This window comes from Bos indicus, chromosome 3 (genome assembly GCF_029378745.1).
Source record: "Bos indicus isolate NIAB-ARS_2022 breed Sahiwal x Tharparkar chromosome 3, NIAB-ARS_B.indTharparkar_mat_pri_1.0, whole genome shotgun sequence".
In the NCBI taxonomy this organism is placed as follows: Eukaryota; Metazoa; Chordata; class Mammalia; order Artiodactyla; family Bovidae; genus Bos; species Bos indicus.
In genome coordinates, this window is record NC_091762.1 from 8,339,128 (window position 1) to 8,351,691 (window position 12,564).

The 12,564-nt window shown below is 50.0% G+C and overlaps 2 protein-coding genes across 6 annotated transcripts; one reads left to right on the forward strand and one right to left on the reverse strand.

Annotated features, from left to right (window-relative positions):
* Positions 1-1,302: 1,302 nt before the first annotated feature.
* On the reverse strand, positions 1,303-12,032 carry TOMM40L (translocase of outer mitochondrial membrane 40 like). Of its 4 annotated transcripts, XM_070783033.1 has the most exons (12): positions 11,648-12,032; positions 11,369-11,495; positions 10,908-11,157; positions 10,550-10,617; positions 10,160-10,252; positions 9,773-9,970; positions 9,521-9,626; positions 9,209-9,331; positions 9,018-9,094; positions 8,722-8,824; positions 2,620-8,584; positions 1,303-2,316 (listed from the first exon to the last, which is right to left on the reverse strand). In XM_070783033.1, exons 3-11 carry the CDS (start codon positions 11,020-11,022, stop codon positions 8,445-8,447), a joined length of 1,023 nt encoding a protein of 340 aa, XP_070639134.1. In that variant the 5' UTR covers positions 11,023-11,157; positions 11,369-11,495; positions 11,648-12,032; the 3' UTR covers positions 1,303-2,316; positions 2,620-8,444. The 4 variants fall into 4 exon arrangements, with proteins under 4 accessions (XP_070639134.1, XP_070639130.1, XP_019842889.1 ...); XM_070783029.1 differs by lacking the exon at positions 11,648-12,032 and having other exon boundaries at positions 11,369-11,514; XM_019987330.2 differs by lacking the exon at positions 11,648-12,032 and having other exon boundaries at positions 9,773-9,874; positions 11,369-11,513.
* Positions 3,292-7,866, forward strand: NR1I3 (nuclear receptor subfamily 1 group I member 3). Of its 2 annotated transcripts, none has more exons than XM_019987288.2 (8): positions 3,292-3,425; positions 3,963-4,093; positions 5,235-5,404; positions 5,835-5,974; positions 6,197-6,342; positions 6,438-6,554; positions 6,737-6,842; positions 7,598-7,866. In XM_019987288.2, the coding sequence occupies exons 1-8, from the start codon at positions 3,319-3,321 to the stop codon at positions 7,725-7,727; spliced, it is 1,047 nt and encodes a 348-aa protein (XP_019842847.2). In that variant the 5' UTR covers positions 3,292-3,318; the 3' UTR covers positions 7,728-7,866. The 2 variants fall into 2 exon arrangements, with proteins under 2 accessions (XP_019842847.2, XP_019842855.2); XM_019987296.2 differs by lacking the exon at positions 7,598-7,866 and adding an exon at positions 7,010-7,134.
* Positions 12,033-12,564: the final 532 nt, after the last annotated feature.

The following is a 12,564-nucleotide window of genomic DNA, read 5'->3' on the forward strand; positions in this document are numbered from 1 at the left end:
GGAGTCTTAACTACTGGACTGCCCGGGAAGTCTCTGGTTATATTTCCTTATATCTATTTAAAGGTCTGTCTCCCCACTCCGCACATTTAAACTCCACAAGGACAGGAGAGCATCTTATTCATCTTTTTTTCCCTTGGGCTTTTATTCATCTTTTTTATCCCTGCTGCTGCTGCTGCTGCTAAGTCACTTCAGTCGTGTCCAACTCTTAGCAACCCCACGGACTACAGCCCACCAGGCTCCCCCATCCCTGGGATTCTCCAGGCAAGAACACTGGAGCAGGTTGCCATTTCCTTCTCCAATGCATGAAAGTGAAAAATGAAAGTGAAGTCATTCAGTCGTGTCCGACTCTTAGCGACCTCACAGACTGCAGCCCGCCAGGCTCCTCAGTCCATGGGATTTTCCAGGCAAGAGTACTAGTGTCTAATATATAGGAGATTCTCAGTATTTGTTGATTGAATGAGTTAGTGTAAATTCTCACAATAGTCCCACTCAAGCAAAGATAACAACAGATGCACACACATACATATGCAAGGACCAGATCCAAGTCTGTGCTCTCTGGAACTCAGCTTATTTCAAACCGCAGTAAGTTATACATAGTTGAATGTTGCACCTACTTGAGATGAAGAGGACCTAAACAAAGCTCTTTCTAACCCAGTCTCTTCTCTCTAAGTGTATTTTTATGGTTCTAGCCTGCATTTGGTTTTTAACTCATTGTCAGAGCAACATTCGTTATAATTTAGTCCTTAACTGAAGAAACGAACAATATGACAAAAAGAAAAAATGCTGTATTCTAGTAGGAGAAGACTATATAAGCACAGGAACAACAAACACCCATGGGGATGTGCACTGAGATCGAACTTTCAAGGTGAAAGATTGAGATTTGTACCTTATTGCAGTGTTTGCATGATCAGATTTATCCAGCATAGATTTACCCAACATGTTACCCATCTCCAACACATCCAAATAAGCTTTGGAAATTATTTTTTTTCCATTCATAAATTTCGGAGAGAGTGTTATATACACACTTATTCTTTTCAGAATTTTTACTTTTTTATTTGCTATTTTTAATCAACTGTGGTTGATTCTGGTTTCCCTGGTGGTTCAGTGGTAAAGAATCCTCCTGCCAATGCAGGAGACGTTAGATCCCTGTGTTAAGAAGATCCCCTGGAAAGGGAAATGGCAACCCACTCCAGTACTCTTGCCTGGGAAATCCCATGGACAGAGGAGTCTGGTGGGTTACACTCCATGGGGTCGCAAAACGTCAGACAGGAGTCACCAACTAAACAACAACAGCCACAGTAGTTGATTTACAATATTGTATTGGTTTCAGGTGTACAGCAAAGTGATTCAGTTATACATATGTCAATCTTTTTCAAATTCTTTTCCTCTTTATATTATTACAGAATATTGAGCAGATTTCTCTGTGCTATACTGTAGGTCCTTATTGGTTATCTATTTTAGAAATAGTCATGTGTATATGTCAATCCCAAACTCCTCATTTATATTTCCCACCCACCTTTCTTTTCCCCTTTGGTAACCATAAATTTATTTTCTATGTCTGTGAGTCTGTTTTGTCAATAAGTTCAGTTGTATCATTTTTTCAGGTTCTGCATATAGGCAATAACATATGAATTTGTCTTTGTCTGACTTACTTTACTCAGTATGATGATCTTCAGGTCCATCCATGTCGCTGCAAATGGCATTACTTCATTCTTTACAATGGTTGAGTAATATTCCATTGTATATATGTACCACATCTTCATCCACTCATCCGTCAATGGACATTTAGATTGCTTATGCCTTGGCTATTGTAAACAGCATTACAATGCACACTGGGGTGCATGTATCCTTTCAAACCACAGTTTTCTCTGGACATACGCCCAGGAGTGGGATTGCAGTGTCATATGGTAGCTCTATTTTTAGTTTTTAAAGAAATCTCCTTACTGTTCTCCATAGTGACCTCACCAATTTGCATTCCCACCAACAGTGTAGGAGTGTTCCCTTTTCTCCACACCCTCTCCAGCATTTATTGCTTGTAAATTTTTGATGATGGCCATTCTGACTGGTATGAGGTGATATCTCACTGTAGTTTTGATTTGCATTTCTCTAATAATTAATGATGTTGAACATCTTTTCAAGTGCCTCTTGGCCATCTGAACACATGCACACTTTTTATACTTGCAAAAATATTCTTCAGTATTTATGGAGCACTAGACAACCATAGTGAAGGCTCCTACTTCTGATTCCTAAACTTATTACTTAGAAGTCCTTCATCTTGGCTCCATACAGGACCAGGTACATAATTTGCAGGGCCCACTGAAAAACAAAAACGCAGAGCCCCTTTTTCAAACATCATTAAGAATTTCAAGCCAGTAGAAATAGCAGAGCATTAAAACAAGCCCAAGATCCCTCTGAGCACAGAGCCTGTGTGACTTCATAGGCACACTCCCATGAAGCCATCTCTGGTGCACGAGTCCCCAGATCAATCCCAAATACCTCTAACATTCTAGAAGCCACTCTGATTTAATTCTCAGCCCTCCCTGCTTCGGAAGTGGTGCCTCTTCTAGCTCTTTATACATAAGCTCTTAATTAGGCCCCAGTCTCTTTTGAAGAACTCACCTTAGAGGAGCAGTGTACAATTGTTATGCCTATTCTTTTACTGTGGACACACCACATGTGAAAAAGCTTGTTGTCTCCCACTCTCCCTTCATCCTCTCAGCTTGTCCCAGAATCCAAATACAGAGAAGGCTGCAGATCTACCATGAAACTCGGCAGTCGGGAAAGTCCCTATGGATCTGATAAGGAGGAGTTTCTAACGAGTCACGAGGTCCCCTCCTGCCAGGGTCCCTCCCCATGTGCCAGCAGCCAGCACCAAGGGCATGCCGGGAAAACCTCCCACCCAAGTCTTTGCCCTGGGTCCAGAGTCTGTGCCCCATCCAGGTAATCACTAAGAACAACGGAGGCTACACACAGCAGACGTTCCTTGTTTTCCAGGTACTGAGGGCCATAATCCCTCACTCTAAACAGCTCCTGAAATCAAGCGGAAAGCAGGTCAGAGGGGGAGTCTGGGGAGAAGAACCCAACACCAGATTCTGTGGCCTGCAGGCTACATGCTGTGTAAGAGGAGCAGGTAGGAAATCTCTTGGTGGGCAGAGATTAAAAGCAATGAAGTGCAGATAGTGCAGGGGGTCAGGCCCAGGGTAGGTTTGGGGAGAAGCTCTGCAGAAGGGGGGTCGAATGTCAAGGGGGGGTCCAGAGCTGACTGCTAACCCCTCCCAAATTCAGGGGCCTGCGACAGCCACCCCAATACCTGAAGCCATGGCCAGTGGGGAAGACGAGCCGAGGAACTGCGCAGTGTGTGGGGACCGGGCTACAGGCTACCACTTCCATGCCCTGACTTGTGAGGGCTGCAAGGGTTTCTTCAGGTGAGAACCTCCTCCTCAACACAAACAACCTCCCAAACTGCCTGCCAGACAGCCTTTAAGCCTTGGCACATGCTAGGGCTTGCCCGGCTACAGCACTCTTGCATCTTGGAACCTAACCATCCTATAGCTAGCATGTGACATGCTGGCAACCTCAACACTGTATAAACATATGGCAAAAGAACAAAGGGAGGCAGAGAGTGTGTCCTCTGGACACAGCCCCTGAGTCAAGCGTACTCACTACCTGCAAAGCACCAAACTAGCCCAGTCTATAGAAAGTATAGACTCCTGACTGATTCTGTGCCCCATGGCAATGCTTGAGACGTACTGTGTCCTCCCTACCCCTAGGGACTTCTGGACACAGCTCAGATTAGCCCATGTCCCCATAGATTCAGGATTTTAGTTCCCCAACCAGGGATTGAACCCGGGCCCTTGGCAGTGAAAGCACCAAGTGCTAACCCCTGGACCACCAGGGAATCCCCACCATAGATTCTTTTGGGACCGTATCACTGTAGCCCCTCACAACGTCTGTCTCCACAGGCGAACAGTCAACAAAAGCACCAGTCTCACGTGCCCCTTCGCTGGAAGCTGTGAGGTCAACAAGGCCCAGAGGCGCCACTGCCCTGCCTGCAGGCTGCAGAAGTGCTTGGATGCTGGCATGAAGAAGGACAGTGAGTTGCCCCCTACCATCCCAAGAATCCAGTGTCCTCCCCTGACCATGCTTTGCCCTTGTTCCCACAGCATTATTCTCCACCTGGAAGGCAGAGTAAGCTTTTTGAAACAAGTCAGACAATGTCACTTAAGATCTCCAAGGGCTCCTCATCTCTCTTATGGTCCATGGTCTCACAGTCCCATGCCTGCCATCCACCTCTCAGATTTTACTTCCTACTCTTTCCCCTTGCTCAATCCATCCCAGCCACACTGATGGCAATGCCATTCTCAAACACACCAAAGTACGCTCTCCTGGGGACTTACGTAACTTACACTTGCACTTGCCATTCCCTCTATCTGGAATGCTCTTTTCCTAGGTATTCTTATGGCTTGCTTTTTCTCCTCTATCTCTCAAGTATAGTGCCTGTTACTTAGTAACTACTCAACTCAGTGCCAAGTAATTAGGTTCAGCCCCCAAAAGACAATGTAACTTGTAATAAACTTAAACTAACAGAAACCAGCTTGCCTAAGTACACTCAGCTGAAAACTGGAGAGTCAGTATTCACCAGACCCTTATTTTCTTTGTGACATCACATTACTTTTCATCATGGAGTAGTAGAAAAGAAACTGTAGAAGTCAAAAAATCTTGAATCCAATCTACATCACATAAGTATTTCGTGACCTTGGCCCTGGAACTAGAATGTCAGCCTCTCTCTGTTTCTGAAAAACATGGAAATCACACCTGCCCTCTCTACCCATAGAATTATTTCATTCACTGAGACCTAACCTCAGAAGCTTTGAAATTATAAAGCTATTGCAACATAAGGTGATGTTTTTGGTATCACAAGCCCTCCCTCTTCAATATTCCCCCAGAAGCCGATCATCTCCTAATACTTTCCCTACTTTATTGTCCATCCTTCCTTTCCCTCCCACAGTGCTGTTTTCTGCCACAGTGTCCCATGGGTCGGAGCAAATGTTACAGGAATCCCCTACCACCTGGAGCCTCTGGGACTCCAGTCGAGCCCAAGGAAATGTCAGGAACTCTCCTCCCTCCTTGTGTCCACTGTGCAGAGTGTCCAAGGGTCCCAAGCCAGGGGCTGGCAGAGAGAAGTGCTCTCTGCTGGTCTCAATAGCTTTGTCACATCCCTTCCCCGGGCACAGTGATCCTATCGACAGAAGCCCTGGCATTGCGGCGAGCAAGACAGGCCCAGCGACGGGCACAGCAAGGATCGATGCAGCTGAGTAAGGAGCAGAAAGAGCTAGTCCGGACACTCCTGGGGGCCCACGCTCGCCATGTGGGCACCATGTTTGACCAGTTTGTGCAGTTCGGGGTGAGCATTTATAGGATTCAAGATGAAATAAGACAAAAGGGTGTCCAAGGAGGCTGGCCCGAGGGAGGGGACTGTGTGCCATGCCCTGATAGAGGACAGAACTTCTCCAGAACCCCAGCCAAGGCAGACTTCTCAGCCTGGAATCCTTCCAAGATAAAACTGTTGGGTTAGTCGCTTAGTCATGTCTCACTCTTTGTGACCCCATGGACTGTAGCCCACCAGGCTTCTCTGTCCATGGGATTTCCCAGGCAAGAATATCAGAGTCGGTTGCCATTTCCTCCTCCAGAGAATCTTCCCAACACAGGGATTGAACCTGGGTCTCCCGTATTGCAGGCAGATTCTTTACCGTTTGAGCCATCAGATAAAACTAGAGAAACCTAAAAGAGACCCCTAGGACCGGAGCCTCTCACTCAGGCTCTGATCTCTGCAGCCACCAGCTCATCTGTTCATCCATCACCAGCGCTTGCCCGCCCTGGTCCCAGTACTGCCCCTGCTCATGCATTTTGCAGATGTCATCACTTTCATGGTACAGCAAATCATCAAGTTCACCAAGGATCTGCCCCTCTTTCGGTACGTGACCCCTCCCCGTGCCTTTCAGGAAGAAATTGCTCCAGTAAATTATAATCCCACTCCATCAAAAAAAAGTCACTAACCAAACTAACCCATCCCTCAGCCCTTTCCAGTAGCGGATCTTGAATTCTCAGCTTGGCTTTTAAGCATCTCAGTAAGAACTGGGGGTTCCTCTCCCTCTCTGAAGTTCAGCCTAACGTGCAGGTCTCCTGCTCCTCACAGGTCCCTGCCCATGGAGGACCAGATCTCCCTTCTCAAGGGAGCAGCTATAGAAATCTGTCATATTGCACTCAACACCACTTTCTGTCTCCAAACACAAAACTTCCTCTGTGGGCCTCTTCGCTACACCATAGAAGATGCAGCACAAGGTGAGATGGTGCTCGGGCAGCAGAGGGCATGCATCCCTTTGGTAGGGTATGTGGCAAGGTGACCCACAGGCTCCTAAGCCTAGTATCTCCCACAGCGGGGTTCCAGGAAGAGTTTTTGGAGTTCCTCTTTGGCTTCCATAGGACACTGCGCCAACTACAGCTCCAGGAGCCTGAGTATGTGCTCATGGCTGCAATGGCCCTCTTCTCTCCTGGTGAGCATCCCCCAAAGTCCAGAAGCTTTCATTCTACCACCTCTGCCCAAACTCCCAGCTCCCTCAATCCATCCATCCAGGCCTTGTAGTCTTCACACCTGTCGAGTGGGTCTATCCCAGTCTTGGCTCTCCAGGCCACCCACAACCTCCCATCTTATCCTTCCTCACTCCCTATGTTATAGACCGGCCTGGAATAACCTGCAGGGAGGAGATCGATCAGTTGCAAGAGGAGATGGCGCTGACTCTGCAGAACTACATCCAAGGCCAGCAGCCACGACCCCGGGACCGGTATGGTGGGACTGGGCACGTGGAGGCTGTACCAAAGGAGTTAGCGTGAACTAAACTCAGGATGAGTACTTTTACCAGGGCCCCTGGGAATCTAGTCCTTCCCTCCCGTTTCACAGAGTTTCGGCATTCAAATTGCTCCTACTGCTGTTTCATCTCACTTTTTCCAGATCTTTTTATTCAGCAGAGATGCAAAGTGGTAGCTCACAGGCTCTGTGTAATAGCATTCCTGAGATTGATGACATCCATCACCTCACCAAGCCAACTTCTCCAGACTAAAGCCATCTTATCAAGAGTCTTGTTCACTCTCTTGGCCCTTCCTCTCCTCTCCATTGGTCCAATTCCTTTAATTTTTCGTTCCCCTTGAAGTTATGGTCATTCAGTTTCATGGCCAAAGCCAGTCCCTGGTTCCACAGTCCATGAGCTAACCAGGCTCTGGGGCACACTCCACTTCTATTTTGCTTATTTCTCAATGTGCCAGTTTGATCAGAAGAGGGTTATAATACCATAGAACACACCCACCTTCTAGAATCTGCTCTACAAGGCCAGATCCACACAGCTGAAGATCTGTCACTTGGCCCTTTGGGCTCTGGGTTCAAGACAAACAGCATGGTGAGAGAAGTCAGTGTCACACAGAGGCCCCTTTGGAACTTGGTGTTCAGACCTAGCTTCACTGAGAGGCAATTCAGGGGGTCAGGGCCTCAGGACAAGACTCTTAGCTGCCTTATTTCTCTCCTCTTTCCCTGGTGACCACAAAGGTTTCTATATGCAAAGCTGCTGGGCCTGTTGGCTGATCTCCGAAGTATTCACGATGCATTTTGGTACCAAATCCAGAACATCCAGGGACTGTCCACCATGATGCCACTGCTCCAGGAGATCTGCAGCTGAGGCCCAATCTACCTCCTTCCCCAGCCCCACCTGGACACGTTGGACTGGAAAGGGGAGAATCCTGGGGCCAGAGGTTGGAGACAGTAAACAGGGAGCCCATTGGTTGCAAAGAAAGATTAAAGCAGTAACTGCCTCTTCATGCAGTAATAGGGAGAGTGAGGGGTGGCTGTGGGGACAAAGTTGTTTTCTGGAAGCACAGAAGATGCGGAAGGAGGAAGCCTCAGAGCTAAGAGGTAAAGAAGCTCCTTCCGGGAACAGGTGGGCCCCACTTTCTGAGGTCAAAGATTGAGCCCTTCAGCCCTTCTTTTCCCAGTTTGGGAAACTCTGGGATGGAACACAGGATGGGGAGTGAATCCCATGCAGATTTTTCTGCTCTGAAAAGAAAGAGGCTAGGAGCTTTAATCCACAGAGAAATAAAGGAGGTGGTAGTGAGGAGAGAAAATTCAGCCAGACATACCCCTTAATTCTTCTCCTCTAGTCCAGAGCCATAAGAGCATGGGAAGATGATACTGGACTGATGGCAGAGGTGGGAGACTCAACCACTGCCTCAGCAGCTGCCCCGTGGCAGCTCCAGTTCTGAGGAGGTTGTGGTCCTGTCCCCACTCTGCTCTTAGGACCCAGAGGTCACCCAGCAAGGTGGGCTCTGGAGAGGGCTCTGGCCCCAGGACACCTAACTCAGAGGCTCCAGCTGTTGTGTGGGCTGGCTCTGGGATGACCTCAGCCCACAGTGATGCTAAAGCCACAGTGGAATCTGTTGCGCCAGTGATTAAGGAAGGCTCCGAGGGCGAGGGTGACAGGCAGGGGGGGCATCTTCTTCTCCAGCACAGCACCCACACACCAGTTACTATCCACCAAGCCTGTTGGGGAAGAGAATACGCACTATGCTATTTAACAGGGCTTGGAGAAAGGGGTCAGCGGATTCAAGGTAGCACTTCCCTCCCACTGCCTGCCCCAATCCCTCAGCACCTCAGAATATCATCTGAACAGTTCTCACCTCTAAATACCATGTTGGCCTGGGGCAGAGTCAGGTGGTAACCAAAGGAGAAGGTTGTGTCTTGTAGCCTTGTGTTTGCTTCAAACTCCACTCCAACCTGAACCTGAGAATGGAGGGCGATGATGGGAGACGGATCTGTCTCAGTGAAGACAAGAGGAGTCCTGACAGGGGACCGGCAGAATGAAGGCACGCGTGAAATGTATACGTAGTGTGGGCAGGAAAATCAGCAGGTCAGCAGCGCCTGCGGGGGTCCGCAGGGGCCTGCTGGGGGAAGGGCATGGGGTCAGTAGACTCACCTGTTCATTTGCCCTGTGGTAATAACTTGCATGGGCCCCACCTGATCCCACATTCAACGTAGCTACCCAGTGTACAGCTGTGAAAACCAAAGTACAAGAGACAAAGAGCGTTACTGCAGTAGAACACAGGCCAGCATCTCCAGCCAAGGCCAGAATTGCCCTCCCCCTCACTATTCTTCCTCACCCCATACCCGAGTACTTCCCAGCCAGTGTCAGGATGGCCCCCTCTTCGCCCGGCCGCCGGTGATAAACTAGCTCTCCTCCCAGCACCAGTCGATGAGTGAGGCTCTGCAGGAAGTGAGCGACCACGATCACTGCAGGGGAGTGGGGAGACCTGGAGTCAGTCATAGAGACAGGCCTGCTCTCTCATTCCCAATGGCTCCCACCCCAGCCTGCCCCCAAAGTTTTTTCTCTAATCCCTGAACTGTACAGACATGCAGAGGCATAGTCAACATGGGCAGGTGGGTGGCCAAGACCAAAAGAACCCTGCACCCATTCCTCACCTGATTCCCCAATGAGGTCCGGATTTCCTAGGGTTAGAGTGGCTGTGTAGTCATCCCCCCGATACTCGCCATCGAACTGCCAGGTCAGGAACTTGGCCTGCTGCGTCTAGATAGGGAGGGCAAGAAGTAAAAGCTCCCGCTCTCCTTACAATCACTGCTGCCTCTACTGCTGTCCCTCAGCCACCAGGGCAGAACACTCGAGGAGGAGAAAGAGGAAATGCCTCAGTGGATGAAGGTGGGAACCCCGGTCACCTGAAAGACAGCCTTGGCTCGGAGCCGCTCCGCCAAGAGGAGCAGGACCTGGGCGTTGAGGCTGCCACCGCTGTCCATATCTCCCACCACAGTGGGGAACACCTGTTGAAGAGTGTCCACAGTCAGTAACACCGAGCAGAGGGGCACCTCTCGGCCCCAGTCCAAACGTAGGATTTCTTTAACAGTACGCAGCACCCCCTAGTGGAATCACAAAGACAAACTCTCAACCCATCACACAGATAGGTTTCCCCACCTTCTCCCATTCAGAAGAAATGCAGAGGACATACCCTGCCCATTCTTCCCCATAACAAACACATTTCTTCCTCCTCTACACCTGAGTCCCAACTGGCCTTTGGGGGAGATAACCCAGGTCAGTGGAGCCCTCACCTCAGTGGGACTAAGTTGCCAGTCCCCTGCATAGGCCGCATGAAGATGATAGCCTGGCAAACCCAGAGCACTCATGTGCACAGTGTGGGCCACCTGAGGAAAGAGAAATCCATGGAGAAGACGGCATTCCTGCTCCATTTCAATCCCCCATCCTACCTTCATCTATTCCCCATCCAGCAGGTCTTTTAAGAAACCCAAACATTCCAACTTATACAGAGGGTCGCCAGATTAAAAGCAACAAGTCCCACAGGCAAAGGAAGTCGAAAGGGCCCCATATCCCTCCTCTTTTGTCCCATTTAGCCTGGCTAAGGGGGGAGCACGAAAGGAAAGGAAAAGATCCAGGGACAGGCAGGGAGGAATAGTAAGGAGGGGCCAGAGAAGTGGGGGCACCTGGAAATGGCTGCTCAGAACCTTGTTGACAACGAGCTTCACTCCCTCCATCTGTGCTGGGAATACATCTGGAGGGAGGGGAGGGGGAAGGGAAGGAATAAGCAGACAAGGAATCCCACCCCACGAAGTCGTCTCCCCTTTGAATCCCACAGAAGTGCTTTGGAGGAACTGACCTCCTCTCAAGTCCTGCAACAGGAAATGCTCCACTCCATGGGGGCGCCTGATCCTCCCTGAGGCTGCATGCCCCAACTGTGATCTCCCCTTTTCTGCTCCCATCGCTGGACACCCAGCACTCAAGACCCCGCCCTTCTCTGCCCCTTCAACTTGAGACACTCAAATGCCTTGGGTGTCTTCTCACCTTTGCATAGCCGGTGCAGCTCATCAAAGCTCCCAGGGTTGGGGAGAGGTTCCTCTCGACGGGGGCTCCGGCGGGGCAAAGCCCCCATAGGTGCCAGGCCCAGTGTGTTCCCCATTTCAGTAGAGAGGTCAGGGAGGGGCCGGGGTTCGCCTGAGAAAGGACGCTGTTGCTCCCTCTACCCTCCACGGGCCCCACCCCCCATTATCCGGCTCCCCAGTCCCAGAAACTTCCACATAGTCCGACGCTAGACCTGGAACAGGAAAAATAAGGAGAGAAGGCACCGGTGGGGAGCTTGAACCCCAGGCACACTCCCCTTTCATCTTTAATCCCGCTGCCACCCTTGTGACCTCCCCCACTCTCTAATCCTAGTCTGCACTACAGACTTCACCCAGCTTCCTAGTCTTTCTACTCTTCATTCCTAGGCCACATGGCGAGGCTTGCAATGAGGCAATAACCCTTACCTTCTCAGACCATCATGCTGCCCCTTTCCCCCAGGCACACCCCGGTCATCTTGATGGGGGCAGCCATCTTGAGTGATGGCAGAACTGCGGCTTCACGCTGCACCCCCAGCGTGGTCATGGACGCCATCTTGGAACCGGGCGAAAAAAAGATTTCAGAGACCCAACCCTCCTTGATTGGGCTCCGCCCAATGGATTAAAAAAAAAAAAAAAAAAAGGAAAAGGCTGCTTGGCTGCCGAGCATTGGCCAATAGGAGAGGAAAACGCAAAGGAGTGGCCGACCTTACTTCCAGAGAGCTCCAACTCCGGCACTGCAGGGACAGGCGGTACTTGATTGGTTAGGTCCTTGCTGCTGCTGCTAAGTTGCTTCAGTCGTGTCCGACTCTGTGCAACCCCATAGACGGCAGCCCACCAGGCTCCCCTGTCCCTGGGATTCTCCAGGCAATCTACTCAAATAGATGGCGTTAGATTGCCCTGCCTCTCCAAGGTCGGGAAAAACCTTCTAGCTAACAAGACACTAGAGGGAGCATCTTGGGGCCTGAGTCACTGAAGTTCCCTCCACTGTGTAGCCTGGAGACATATAGCCTGTGAAAGGTGGCCCAGGGAAGACTGACTACTTCTTTCGAACACTGATTCATATCTTACCTAGGGGCCCCGCCCCAACCCAGACCCATACGAACCCCTGGGGACTCCTCTTCGCAGTCCTTCACAGTACACAGTTCAGTTCAGTTCAGTCGCTCAGTTGTGTCCGACTCTTTGCGACCCCATGAATCGCAGCACGCCAGGCCTCCCTGTCCATCACAAACTCCCAGAGTTCACTCAGACTCACATCCATCGAGTCAGTGATGCCATCCAGCCATCTCATCCTCTGTCCTCCCCTTCTCCTCCTGCCCCCCAATCCCTCCCAGCATCAGAGTCTTTTCCAATGAGTCAACTCTTCACATGAGGTGGCCAAAGTACTGGAGTTCCAGCTTCAGCAACATTCTCTCCAAAGAAATCCCAGGGCTGATCTCCTTCAGAATGGACTGGTTGGATCTCCCTGCTGTCCAAGGGACTCTCAAGAGTCTTCTCCAACACCACAGTTCAAAAGCATCAATTCTTCGGCGCTCAGCCTTCTTCACAGTCCAACTCTCACATCTGTACATGACCACAGGAAAAACCATAGCCTTGACTAGACAGACCTTTGTTGGCAAAGTAAT